At 35.9% G+C, this 14,109-nt stretch overlaps 1 protein-coding gene across 5 annotated transcripts in view; it reads right to left on the reverse strand.

Moving 5' to 3' along the window:
* The window catches only part of PPP1R13B (protein phosphatase 1 regulatory subunit 13B), a 68,507-nt gene that overhangs the window by 46,731 nt on the left and 7,667 nt on the right, over positions 1-14,109 (reverse strand). For 4 of the 5 annotated variants that reach the window (XM_064659289.1, XM_064659285.1, XM_064659287.1 and 1 more), the window contains exon 1: positions 7,777-7,917. The exons of the other annotated variant lie outside the window; for it this stretch is intronic. In XM_064659289.1, coding sequence (XP_064515359.1) covers positions 7,777-7,902 — 126 coding nt within the window. In that variant the 5' untranslated portion in view covers positions 7,903-7,917. Of the gene's footprint in view, positions 1-7,776; positions 7,918-14,109 lie in introns of those variants that run through there. 5 annotated transcript variants of the gene reach the window in all.

A 14,109-nucleotide genomic window follows, 5' to 3' on the forward strand; every position in this document is an offset into this window, starting at 1 on the left:
TTCACCTCCTCACTGGAAGTGTAATCTTGTTGCCTATCATTTTTCACTCTCTATCAAGAAACTGATGTCAAATTGGTCCTTTCCACCTGTTTCTACTCTCCATGTGCTTAACAGGTGATTTTACGGTTTCTTCTGTGTTGTTCATCATGCCTTATATGCACCTGCAAAGTGACATCATTATTTCCCTTGAAGATCCTCCCTTGCTGTTCTGGCTAAAAAAACACATTAGACACAAGTAAGCTGTCAGTATGCTGAAAAGTGCTGCCAGTCAGGCTAATAAATATTGTTTTGCCTCCTTAGGCTTCTGTAACTATCCAGTTCATCTCTTTCTTCAACCCAAACCAAGATTCCAAAAGCTGTGAAACAGAGATTCATTCATAACTTGGCTATCACATGGCAGAGACCCCACAGGGCCACAACTAAATGCCTTCCATACAACAATATAGAAACAAATAATCTTTCAAATTAATCTGATGTCCTTTGTTCTAAATGAGCTTGGTCAGGCTGTCCTAGAAACCACCTTGACTTCCCTACTTGAGTTTTGCTACTTGAGTTGCACTCCCCTAGTGCAATGCAATTACTTATGACTGGAATAAAATTAGACCACGACCATAAAAACAGCTGATGTGGCATATTGATTTTTACCTAAGATATAGCCTGGAAAGTTAAAATGCCCATTGCTGAATGAAGTCTTTGCCTCACCATTTTTCTACCATCTTACTGAAAAAAACCTAATTTTTTTTAATCTTCAGTTAATATAAAAAAATTAAAAAGCATGTACACATTTAATTAAATAATCATTAAAAAAATTTGTGAAGACAAGAACTATATCTCACTCAACTATTACCTTATGCTACCAAGACCTGAAATGCTGCAGTTTGAGAAGAAATTAACTGCACACCCACACCTCCACTGCCTTATGCCCAAGCTAATTTACTAAGTCAGACAGCTGACAATATTTATTATAAAAACAACAACATAGTCCATATAAGTAGGTTTCTCCTGATACCCTACTCAATAAAAAATTGAATTATTTAAGCTATCAGAAAGCAATCAGACCAGTACTATTTCAGGTCATGCTGAAACATTAGAATTCAAAACAAGTCCAAGATTATTTTCTTAGAGTAATATTGATATTCAACTAGCAAAAGAGAAATAGTGAGTTCTGTGGATGAAGATGGGAAATTACTCATCTGGCTTTTTATTTTACATACAACCATTTTTTAACTAAACCCCGTATTTCCACTCAAAACCAGAGTTGCTGGCAAAAAATTATAGGAAGATCATTACTTTTCCTGCATGTAATTTTATGTTCACAATCAAGTTAAGTTAAAAAAAAAAAAATCACATCCATGAGACTTTAGAAGCATGATCCCTCAAACAGTGAATCAAAGGTTAAGAAAAAAAACCAAAACCCGCATCCCAAGAAAATGAAAACCATGAATTTTTTCCTTTGTGCTACCCACTACTCTCATTACCCAAATTTAGATACCTTTAATATCAGGTAGGCATTCATGTATCGTGCATAACACAGAATTTTGTGTTAATACTTCAGTCAATCTAAGAATTATCAAGCATATGATTGCAAGTTAAAAACATACTGGATATTTAATATAGCTAAATTCACACACTGTTTAGTCATATTAGACTCTCCTTTTGCCTTTTTTTTCTTTAAATCAATCTAGAAATTTCACTGTGTAAATGAACAACAACAACAAAACCCGAACAACAACAAAAACAAAGAAGAAAACAAAAACAAAAACAACCCTTCTCTTCCAGCAGATCAATAAAGAGACATTTCAGATACAAGGCTGACACACAATGAACTTAAAGTACAAAACACATTTCTAATGGAAATGCCAACTTCATTCCTTCTGTTTCATAGGAACTGGAAGGCATTATCCTCTCACCATGCACTTTGCTCTAATAGAGAGTTCCAGAACATCTATTTATGATCTCAAGCTTTGCCATTTCAGAGGGTGTAGTGGTGCCTACAACTTCAAGACGAGAAGAATCAGCGAAGAAAAGACTTCAAAGTAAATCTCTTTTGAACAGTACAGACCTCAGCATCTCCCAAAAAGTTTTAATAACTTTCATCCTCAATTTTGCTAACTTGAGAGTCCCAGGAGCTTGCTATATTCAAGGTACTACTACAACAGTTTTAACTGATATGTCCAAACCCACGTCTTACTAAAATGTCACAGTCCCATCAATCACGTATGAACTTTGAGGAAGATCGAGGAGGTTTTCAATTACTAAAAGAAATTATAGAATAAGAGGCAAGCAAAACATGAAGAGGTGAAAAATCATCCCCCTGGTGATGAGACATACTAATATGCAGAACTTTGCATGTAGAATGGTCAGAGAAAAAAAAGTTACAAGTTATCAATTATCTCATGCAAGTTTGCTTGCCTGGAATTCATGCCATTACATAAAACTTGCATCAGCTACAGCTGTAGAAATTCTAGTTGCATATTTCAAGCATTAAAGCAGAATATTAACTTTATTTGCAGTATGAATACTGACCCTTTTTAAGATTATAGACTTAATTAGGTAAAGTTTTAAGAAAGTACATTTTAAAACAAACCAGACTATGAAATTGTAACCATAGAATTGTTTTAATTAAAGCCATCTAAAGATAGTTTCTTGACTCAAGTCATGAGTATTTCTTTATACTATTGAGATTTCAGAACTATCAAGTCCCAAATAAATCTGATGTTATTGTATGTAAACTCCAGAAAAACAGCAAGATTAAACAATTTGACTTCTCTATATTAAAAAGAAACATTTAAAGTCCATCTAATAAACAAGTTATTCACCAGCATGCTTTGTTCCAATAATTATCTGTCTTCAGAATGTAGCTTTTATTTTTAAAAACAGATCAGTTAAGAATTTCTTGCAGTATGTTTATGAGTCTTATTTAAAATAAGACCATTAAGACATATAGCAAATTTATTAACCATCACTGTGGTTTTCATCAGGAGATTTCTTTCCTCTAAGATCATCTTGTTTCTTTTCCCCATATATGGTGTTAGAAATAACTGCATTCTATTTCCATATTTCTAAATACCTAGTTTGCAAGGAATACAAAAATGAGTAAATTTTTCTGCCAAAATGTAGACTTGTGAAACCAACAGTTTCTTACTACACTTTCAAATTTGAAGCCAACTGCTTCCATATGGCCTGCGAAAGAATCCACAAAATTGGGAGTAAATCTCAGACACTAAAAATGTAAAGCATTCAGCTATGGGCTACTAACAAACATTAAAATCCTTAAATTTTACTATTGATAGACTCAAGCATTCATAACGTTACTCAAAAATACAAACAAGTTAATATTATTTATGGCTATTTGTGATCTTGATAAAATCTGAAAATTTCACATTGCCTAAATGTACTTTAATATACTTATCACACAAAAGCATTTTTTGCATAAGCTCATATGCTGGTTACATTAACTTGTTATTTTGCAATCATTTAAAAAAAATAAAATTGATCCAACTTGAGATCCACCTTCAACATGCTCTGCACAAGACAACCTGCCCACAGAAAACATAACCAGGAGCTTGTCAGACAATAGTTGTGCACAAAATTACTTCTCTTGCTGGAGCACAGAAACCATTTTAATTAAGAAAAAAAAAGCCACAAGTATTTAACTCCTCTTATAGAAATGTAGAAGTATAGTATATAGAAAAGCCTTATAAAAATGTAGGAAAATCTTGTGCAAGGCCTACATGTATGTGATGGACTAAAGCATTGACAGAACCCACAGACATTTCTTCCCAGGACTTTCAGGACTTTGTCCTCTTCATGAGCTTTCACATGTGACAGCAGGTGTTCAACAGGACTCAGACGACCTCAAAAACCTACACCTACCTGATATTTATTTGCTGAAGGGATACTTATGACACTTTCTTGCTTTTTGTTATGGGAAGAAACAAAAAAAAGCTACGGTAACAATTGTAGATCTGGAATTTGAGGCCCCTTACACCTGCAGTGGCAGGATTTCTGTAGGGCAGGGAAGTAAGCCAAAGGAAGGAAACAGCAACTATCATCATCAAGATAAATCCACAGATTACTAAATGACAGGTACGTAGTGGTTAACTGAAAGACTTCCAGAGCTCTAGGAAAACAATACCTAATGACAGCAATAGCAACTAAAAGTTCCCCTGTGTAAACAACGAAAACAACCTACAATCTCTACAGGCTGTGAGAAGCAAGACATGAATAGGCCCAAAAAAACAACTGACCTAGCAAATGTTAAGTTTCTAGCCTCTCCCTAAGGCAGAAGAGTGACACGACCATTTAAACATTGTAATCCTATACTTTGTTCTATTAGAAGTCACAATCAATCCATGGTAGTGAACCATTGCCAGATCTCCAGACATTATCTTTACAGAAGCTGTTTATTGTTTGTCACAACATTGGAACACCTTCTTATAGATTCAGACAGTTTTGTTAAAAGTAAGCAGGAGCTGAGATTTGGATAAATTAAAATTTAAAAGGTGGGCAGTAAACTTGTGGCTACAGAAGGGAAAAACGAGTATAGCTTAAAATGGACTAGCTAAAAAAACCCCAAAGATATTGCATCACAAAGAAAACTATTATTTTAAAAGAATATCTGTCCAAGTGCAATATTTAACATTATCAGCTAAAGCAACACAGCCTGACGTTAGAGAAATCTATAAAACATGCCTCTTGTGATGTTTTCTAGTGGAAAATGTAATTTGGCACTTGCTACAGAATGAGTTCAACATCCCTGCATCATATTATCTGTTGGCTTGATTCCTAAATTGCTACATCTGGAGAAACAGCAAGAGATCTTGTTGTTGCTCCTTGACACAAATAATTCTACCAAAGGACTGTCAAGACACCAGTTACCATGTAAAGAGACTTTGGAACGCAGGGATAATTCCAGGTATGCTGACAAGTTCTTGCTGAGCACATTTCTCCATCAGGCAACAAAGATTACAAATGGAGAGAGATTTATTCTTCACACAACAAGGCTTTGAAATTTTATTTTCTTTCCTAAAAGACTGTGGGCCAAATGTTATATTGCATGATATACACAACTATTACTAAGAGGTGGAAAGTGGAAACTCTTCTTGAAAGACTCTCTGCTCTAATCAGTTGATGCTGGATTTCCTAAACCCCTTACAACATTCATGACAACTCAATGCATAAAAATAAGTTTTCCTCACCTCGCAAATCAGCATTCTCTGATTTGTTACAGGATTATTGCAAATGGGTCTTACCATCTACCAACCAAGAACACAAGACTGATCTTCAAATTAAACAGTTGTGAAGAAGTCCCAGAGGTTTTTTTGACACTTGCTGTCTTCATTGAGGATTGTGTTTTTTATCTTCTGGAATTTTCTTTTACTGTGCATCTTAGGATGACAAACCTCATCTAGTACTGCCTGCCTAATTTCAATGAGATTTATCTAAAGTACCTGTAAAATAAACCAATAAAAATCAGCAGGCACATCAATTTTGTGCTGATTATTAAATAAAAAAGTAAAAGAAATTGCTAATCTATTTAAGAAACTAGCAAATAGCCTTGCTATAACTATTTTAGTAGGTGTTTAGGCTTATAAATATGAGAATTCTTTAAATAATGGATTCCTGCGAAATTCGAAGAAAACTGCAGCAGTTGCTGCATTTGCAAATGCATGGAACACCACTAAGATGCAGGAAAAGTCAGAAACTCAGAGGACAGCAAGATTCCAGATCAAAAAAACAGCTGCACTGGTGCAATGATCTTTCCTCAAGTCCATTTGTCCATGAACTCCAACAGCTCTATCTTGATACAATATGAACATGATGCCCACAGTTCTACTGTTCTTCACATCTCCAACCCAGGGTCCTCCAAACCAAACACTTCAGAGAGTTCAGCGGGGACCCCCAGTAAAGGGCCAAGTGTGGCCCCACAGCCCCCAGGGAAAAAGAGGGAGGCACTACTCCCTGTGGCACTACAACTGCATCTCATTGTTCAACATCACACACAACTTAATCCCAATGGTCAGAGGTCCAAATCTTTCATATCTGACAGGGTAATCAGCATACCACACATCAAATGCATGACAAGCTTGGAACAACAGTCCTAAAGTATTAACTGCCTATTCCATTTCATCAGCTGATGGGATATGAATAAGATGTTAAGAAATACTATTAAATATTTTACTCTCCAAACCATTATGGAAGCACATGGCTGAAGAACAACATAACTGTAGTGCTGTAAAATATTCAGTAAATGTGGGTGAACTGGCAATAAATTTAAAAAAAACTAAATGAATCCAAGATGACTCAGCTTCAGAGATCATTTTATTACATAAGAATTTCAGTTTTCCAGTCAGGAAAAAAAAAAAATTTGCATTCACCAAAATGAAAGGTTTTAAAATGACCCCACCCAAAACAAAAAAATTCATTAACAAACCAAAACCAAGAAAAAACATACACAGTCAAAACCCCCTGAAGCCCCAAACTCTACAAAACAGGACATTCTCCCACAAGACTCATGAACCAGGTGAGAGATAAGAAAGACAAAAAATTTAATATTTTATTTGTATTTGGTGGGGATATGGAGCAAAGTCCTATTCAAGCTTTCTACATATTGGCATTAGCAACAGTGCAATTCATTTGGAAAGAAAGCTCAGTCTGACGCCCCAAGGCAAAGCTGAAGAGCAGGTTCAGTGTAAGGGTTTGGGTCCATTTCCCTGAAAGAAAACTTCATCTCCAAAATCCACATGCAACAAAAGTGTCCCACCAAATTTGTATCACAGAACTGAGTGTTCTCAAATTATTAAAAATATTTTGGCCTAAGATAAGGGCAGGGAGGTGCTGATGTTTCTACAGTCTTGTGTTCGACCTTGTCAACAGCTACAGCAAAGTCATCCAAAATCCACTGAATTCCAGAAAAGCCTGACCTACCTACTGCACTGAAAAATCATCTCATTGAAAAAGTTTAGGATACAAAGACAGATCATTCGGATCTTTTCTTTCACAAACTTTTCAACAAAGCACACACCCCCCAACCAAAAGTTAAACCACAAACCAAAACAAAACGACTCAACATAGTATTCTACTAAAGGTCATGCTATTTGGCTACTTGTCAAATAATAAAGGTGATTTGCAGCACCAAACAAAATTTTTTGATTTTACAAACAAGGAAGAACTTGTACAAAGTCTACAGATACAAAAACATATGCAATGTTCCAACTGGAACCAGCACTATTCTTTCCTTTTTATTTTCAATCGAGTGAAAGCAGAAGGGACTGCCACGGCTTTCTGCCACTGAGCAGAAAGTATTAACAAAATACTGATTGTTTAGTGCACTGCTTTCAGGGAATACCAGCCATTCAATCTCAGATGTAAAGATGTTATCTGGCTTGGTAAAAAAGTAGTAAGTGAAAAGTGAATACATCCTTGGGGATTCAACAGGCAGCCTGCAGAATTTTCCTTCCATCAGAGTGGAATAACTATTTCCAATACATTTCTTCAGTTTTAAAATGGCAAATTTAAAAATCAAAAGCCATTCTGTTTTACACTCAGAAGTCCACTTTGCTATAGTAATAATAATACCATGCAAGGTAAAGTCAAAAATTTCAGACATTTCATATACAGCAGAAAGTCATAAAAGACAATAATCTGTGATCTTCAAGCAAAAATCCCACATACACTCTAATCCATTATAAGGACACATTGTTCAGTTTTACAAAAAGAAATCTCAAAATGCTTAAGTTTACAGCTAATAAACAAAAAGCAATGTTATCCCACCTTCTTTTTTATAGTTCTGTCCTTGGTCCAGTGTTTAGAGTGAAGTCGAGTCTTTCCTGGTAGCCAAGATTTCCCCTTTGATGTTTTTACAATATTCCGAAGAACCATCCTTAAAATATTCCTCATGTGGACAGTTGTAAACAGCAGCAAATATAAAAATACTGTGTAGAACTATAACCTAAGAACGGTTTCTGCGCAACAACTATTGTGAAAAACTACTTAAATGGAGTATTTTTGGTCTACTGGCACATGAATTCAGGCAGTAATGACGAGCAGTGATAAGATGTTCTAAAGAAACTAGACAGGCCACAGTTGTGACAGGAACAAGATAGGCTAGATCAAGTTTCACCTAATTAGGCAAAGTTGCAGTAGGGGAGTTCTGCTATCCTCTCATTGTGCAATAGTAATCTTTGTTTGCTATTATAATCATGACAAACAGTAAGTATTTATCTTAAATAAATTTACATATAAGGCTCTGACTGTCACAAAAGACACAGAAGTGATTTTCCTGTAGAAGGGGGCAACGATAAGAGCAGAAGTCCTAAGAACAAATGAATTTAACAACTATCAGAAGATAATTCCGAGACATTTTCTTAAATCACAAAAGTGTTTTAAAAGGACAAACCAGCTTAGAAATAAAAGAAACAACACATCCACCATGTATTTATACCTAAAAACACTATAGTTCAAGCACTCCGTTCTTGGCAAAGTCTGTCTTCTTGCTGGACATAATTCAGGCAGCAGAGAATATAAAACAGTAAACTATGTTTCTGATTGTCTCTTCATGTCAAGGGACAGCAAATGTTTATCATCATTCCTGTCAACACTATACAGGGTCCAGAGTGGGGAACAGGCAGAGCAATGGCACCAACAGTGCATTTAGCTCTTACTCTACAGTTGCAGGAGCAAAGCATATTCTCCAGCCTGATCCATTCCTTTAATAGAGAAAATGGTGAGAGGAGTGAGCAAGTGACCCAAGGAGGTAAAAACCTGCAACAAAACAAAAAAACCAACCTACACTATGAAAGATCAACTGAACCAGACAACCCACCTCTCTTAAAACAGAGCTGTGAGTTATATTTTCTGTGTAGCACCTTACACATTAACTGCAAGAAGAGAAAAGGGGCTCAGCTTCACTTGTGAGCCACAGCACTACCACTTTACCTTCCCTACAAGAAGCAGCAGACAAAGCTAGTGAGATTCTGTATTTAGCCTGCTTCAACATCCCAAAACACTACTGTCCTCCCTTAACACATTTGTCACTAACATTCTGATCCCATGGAGTATTCTTCCTTCCTCCTCAGCAAACATGTACCATGTTGAGAGATTTATTGAGAACATAATTGATAGAATAATGTCAGATTTTTTAAATGTGGCGACGTAAAAAAGTTAACCTTTTATCAACTGAGAACATTTTAAATAAATGAGAAATTCAAGGATATTTTGTAAAAGGGAAGGGTTGTTTTGCTCTATGAAGGACGGAAAAATTTAATCTGGTTGCTCTCCAAAACCAGATTGTATCTTTATCTGCCAAAAACCCAAACTATATCACATGAATAAATATTTGAGAGGAAAAGCTGGGTGTATATTAACACATATTGTGCCACTCTTTCAACTATGGCTATTGCCTGAATTCTTCTAAACGACCCACCAGAACTCATAAAAGCCTTACTTGCCATAAACACACAGACCAAAAGTATATGGGAAGGCTGAATACTAAAGTCTGCCATGTCTATTGGATAATTGGGTTCTTTCAAAAGAAGAATAGGAACTAAAATAAACATATGCCACTGAACTTCCCTTTTTTCCTGTCATTCCCCCCTTCTGAAATGACTGAAACCACCTGTGTATAATTAAATCAGGTAAATACAAAACAATAAAAACAGAGGGTAGCCCCTTACTTTCCTTCATATAGTGAGTCGGAGGATGTACCATCTCCACACTGGGTACCTGATCCAGTGCAGTCACTTGGCTGACTGCTCTAGAACTGTTACTGTCAGGTAGGGAAATGCAAATCTGGGACATATGTAGAGAGATGAAGATACCACAGCCTCTGGCTGCTTAATATAGCAGCCTGAAAATCCTAAATTAAAGAAACAAGGGGATTTGCCTCACAAAACCAAAGAGGTTTTGAACGTTCTAAATGAAGGAGATGAGGTGGATGCTGTATTTAATTGACATGAATTATGATCCTTTATTAAATGCAAAAAAGCCCCAGGTAAGATCCAAGAAGACTTGCCCTGTGTGACAAAGCTCACATTTAGCAAATCTATATGCCTACAGATTATGTAAATCACTCAATAAGAAAGTAAATACAGTTTATGATCCCACTAAAGCATTTTAACATGAAGACACTTGTGATCTCTGAAAACTACATGGAATGACGTAGGAAAAAAAGCATATAAAGGAAAACTGAAAGTATAATTCCCTAAAATGTATACAACTTCACGCCAAACATCTACACAAAATGTAAAATTATTGAACATAAAGCTAAAGATTAAAAACAGTGGATGTGAGCAACTAAGAATACACAGAGAAGGAAGGGACAAGTAAGAAGAAGAGCAAGCGTTCAGATGGAATATAACACCATACTGCATGCAGGGTATCACTAACTTGAAATTAAGGCTTATTTGTTTTAATAACTTTTGTTCCACTTTGCCACCCCTATCCTACCCTCTCAGTATTGTCACTTCTTTCCTCCTGCTATATGAGCCATACTGTAAATGCCTAATGTGCAAATGTACAATTTGTTTATTTTAAACACACTTAACTACAAATGTGCACAACTGCACAAAGGCCCTCTAAACTAAGCTTTTTCGTATTTGTTCAAAATTTATTTAAACAGACACCTTAATATTACTTCCAGATGAAAATTAACTTCTTGTAATTTGCAGACAAGGTTTTTAAAAAATCAAACAGCTTGTTTGTTTTTGATATATTCTCTTTCAGTTTCTCCAGTAGGATCAATCAAAAAAAAATCTATGGATCATACTGGGAAAAGTAAAACAAACAAAAAACCCTCATAAACAAAACCCCATCAACAATAACAAGATCAATATTTTCACAGATCATTGTAAATTAATAGCACCTAATGAGACAGGTACTAGGCTTACTTATCACTTCCACTTCAGTAAACTGACAACTAAGTTTATGCATTTCTTCGTCCTATGTTACTGATGTAAAAAACGTGATGCTCCATTACACTAACAACTGTACACTTAATAACCTACACAGAGAATGATTTCTGGTGAGTATATTTCCTTTTTCCCCCATATGGGGCTGCGTTGTATGGAAGGGATTTAACAATCTACTCTCCAAAAGATGTTAGAAACACAGTGGAACCTCTAAGTCCCCAGGATATCAGACTCTTTATCCCAGTATGACTACAGACACCGATACATAAAAACATATATAGATAGCTACATGACAACATTCATATTTTTGCTTTCTTTCACATATTTGAACACATCCTGTCTCACAAGAAAACTGCAGTACTTGACAAGAAGGATGACTAGAAAGACTTTGGTCTCCAGGTGGGGAAAGGAAGATAAAAAGTTTATAAAGATTTAGACACAATCAGAACACACATCCCTGAGCACTGGAAGAAAAGAGGCTGTTGAGACCTCAATGCTTGAAAAATTTCTACATCGTTTGTGAGATAATAAGAAAAAGCTGACCAAAAGCTTTTTCCTGCTTCTGAAAAGATAAGGGCAACTACATGCATGCTCCAGATCAAGCTTACTTGTAATTTTGTGTCAAAGCTTCAGTTCTTCAGAACTCAGACAGCGAACTGAGCAGTATTTGGTAGCTTCAGATGACTGGGGGAAGGGAGCAGCAGTAAATGGGGGTAATCCAGTAATTCCTTGAAGACTCAAATCACAAAGATTTGTTGGGTTGAATGTTATAAAACCCCCAGAAGCACAAAAATACAGTATTGGAAACACTGTACAGTAAATCCTCTGATTCAGTGTGTCTTTTATGTCCCTTTTTCAGGTTACAATTTTGAACCATAAATACCAAAAGTCCTCTATAAAAAGGATATCAAAATATTCTAAAGGTTAGTACATGTGAAAGTGAATCAAATTCAAAAGTTCTTTATGTGTAGCTAAAAATGAGCAAAACTATATATATATATATATATACACAAAATATATAATTTAAATTATTCCATTGTAAATATTGAGTTGGATTTCAAAGTCACACTGGGGCAAACAGAACAGCTTATAATTCAGAGTTTAAACTGATTTAAACCCCCTTCACCACTTTACCTTCTATCTGTACTACAAAACCAAATACTACTACTCTCCACCATCAGGAAAAAAAAAGTAAAAATAAAGTACACAGTCAGGAATTTGGCAGGGGGAGAGCACTGCAAACAAGACTTGAAATTTATTTGTTTCAATGCAAAGCTTGGATTTTTATTGCATCTTCCCATAACCAACAAGCCCTTGCTGAAGTGTTAAAAAACGACAATAAAGTGATAAATACACTGTACTGTTAGTACACCAAAAAGCTATTCAGAAAAAAGATTGAAAAGATTTCCAAGTGACATGGGCTAGAATAGACTCCAACCCGTGTGATATGGTTTTAAAATAATTGCACTGATCCTGACATGACTTACAAGTGTAAAGGAGGTCAACCATTACAGATCTTTTTCCACTAGTAGAAGTACGTGATTCAGACTTGCAGCTAAAATTGACTGAAATTTAGATGACTTGGGACAATGAAGCAGTACATAAGGAAATTAAGCATCAGGCATGCTGAGACATTCCAAGCTACATGCAGAGATGAAGCTGCATACAGACATGAGTTTCATAGTTTATTTTTACAAGACACTGTTTCAAGAATTCAATCATCTCCCAAAGTGTACACACAGTCCAACTGTTTAGTGTCTGAATAGTAATTAACCCATTCATTAGCCTGAACAATCATTTAGAATTTCAGTTCTAAGAAATTGCATTTTAAATACACAGCAGTAAAAACTAACCACTTCTCTACTGATGTATTATAATAACAACTTTAACACTAAGAACCCTGTTTGACTATTTCTAGGCATGTATCTGACTAAGTTAAGTATCTAACATACCCATGTGGTATGAAAATTATCTTACAGGATTTGTAAGCAATGGCTGTCAGTTCACAGATGCTGGTACTTTCTCAGGTGCCCAAATAAGTTAGTTAAGCTGTAAGTGGGTAACAGTTTCAGGCAAAAAACCCCACAAGTTGAACTGTTTAAACTAGTCAGAGATACTAGTTCCCTGTACTGCCCATACCATCATGCAGTCTATGCTCTGGCTATCACACTATTCTCTCTACAAAACACTAACAGCCTGTCAACCATTTTACAGACATCTAATTTTACCATAACAATGTAAAAATATCCTCTCCTTACTCTGTATCTTTTCAAAGGAAGTGACAGAGATATTAGTAACATTTATTAAAGACATATTATGACAACATTTTGGATGTCAGTAATTTGAAAACTTCAGCTAGATGGGACAAGTTCAAGTCAGGTTTTGACGAACACCCTGGGTTAAGGTTTTAGAAGATAGTCAGATAGGCTTTCTGAAGCCTGTTTGTTTTTAAAGTACTAAGTATGGGGGAGGAGGAGGCGGGGGGAAAAAAAAAAAGTTGAATTATGTTGAAAGTACCATAAGTATGGTGAAGGTATCACCTGCAGAACAGGAGTAAGAATGCCAACAGGTGTAGCACTGTCTTGAGTCAGAAATTAGACAAATTGCATTAGGAAACAGGATCAGAAAAGGATTTTCTCATGCAAAAACTCATTCAAAGTATGTCTCAACTTAAACTGTACATGTTATTATAAACTAAGACTTTACCAACCTCTTTGAGAAATCAAAAACAAAATTATATAGAGGTAAGCCTGTACTTTATAGCTGTGGTAAACTTTGCTAGTCTCTAACCACCCTGTTTCTTTCCCTTTAAACATCAGAGAGCAATGCAGGCAATACTTTTCTCTGGATATTAATAATGCAGCCCTGTCTACTTTTTTCATCTAATACAGGAACTCTCAAGGATTCTCAGCTATTCACCTTAGTAGGTCTGCACAGACAGATTCTGGATTTAAGTAGAGCAAGGTTTGCTGGTCTCCCAGTGTCCAACTGGCTCCCAGGAGATTAGAACACAGAATTAATCCAGATGCTAGTCAGTGCACTGGGCTTATGTGCATGGGGTCAGCCCATGGGATTTGGGACCGGAGAGATTCTCCTAGATCAGCCTAGCAGAGACCTTGGGAACTGCAGTGTTTACTTGTTCTGACTTCAGAGAGCAGGGAAGTTACACTTTGCCACTTGGGACACAGATTCATACCAA

The sequence above is a fragment of the Pseudopipra pipra genome, chromosome 6 (assembly GCF_036250125.1).
Source record: "Pseudopipra pipra isolate bDixPip1 chromosome 6, bDixPip1.hap1, whole genome shotgun sequence".
In the NCBI taxonomy this organism is placed as follows: Eukaryota; Metazoa; Chordata; class Aves; order Passeriformes; family Pipridae; genus Pseudopipra; species Pseudopipra pipra.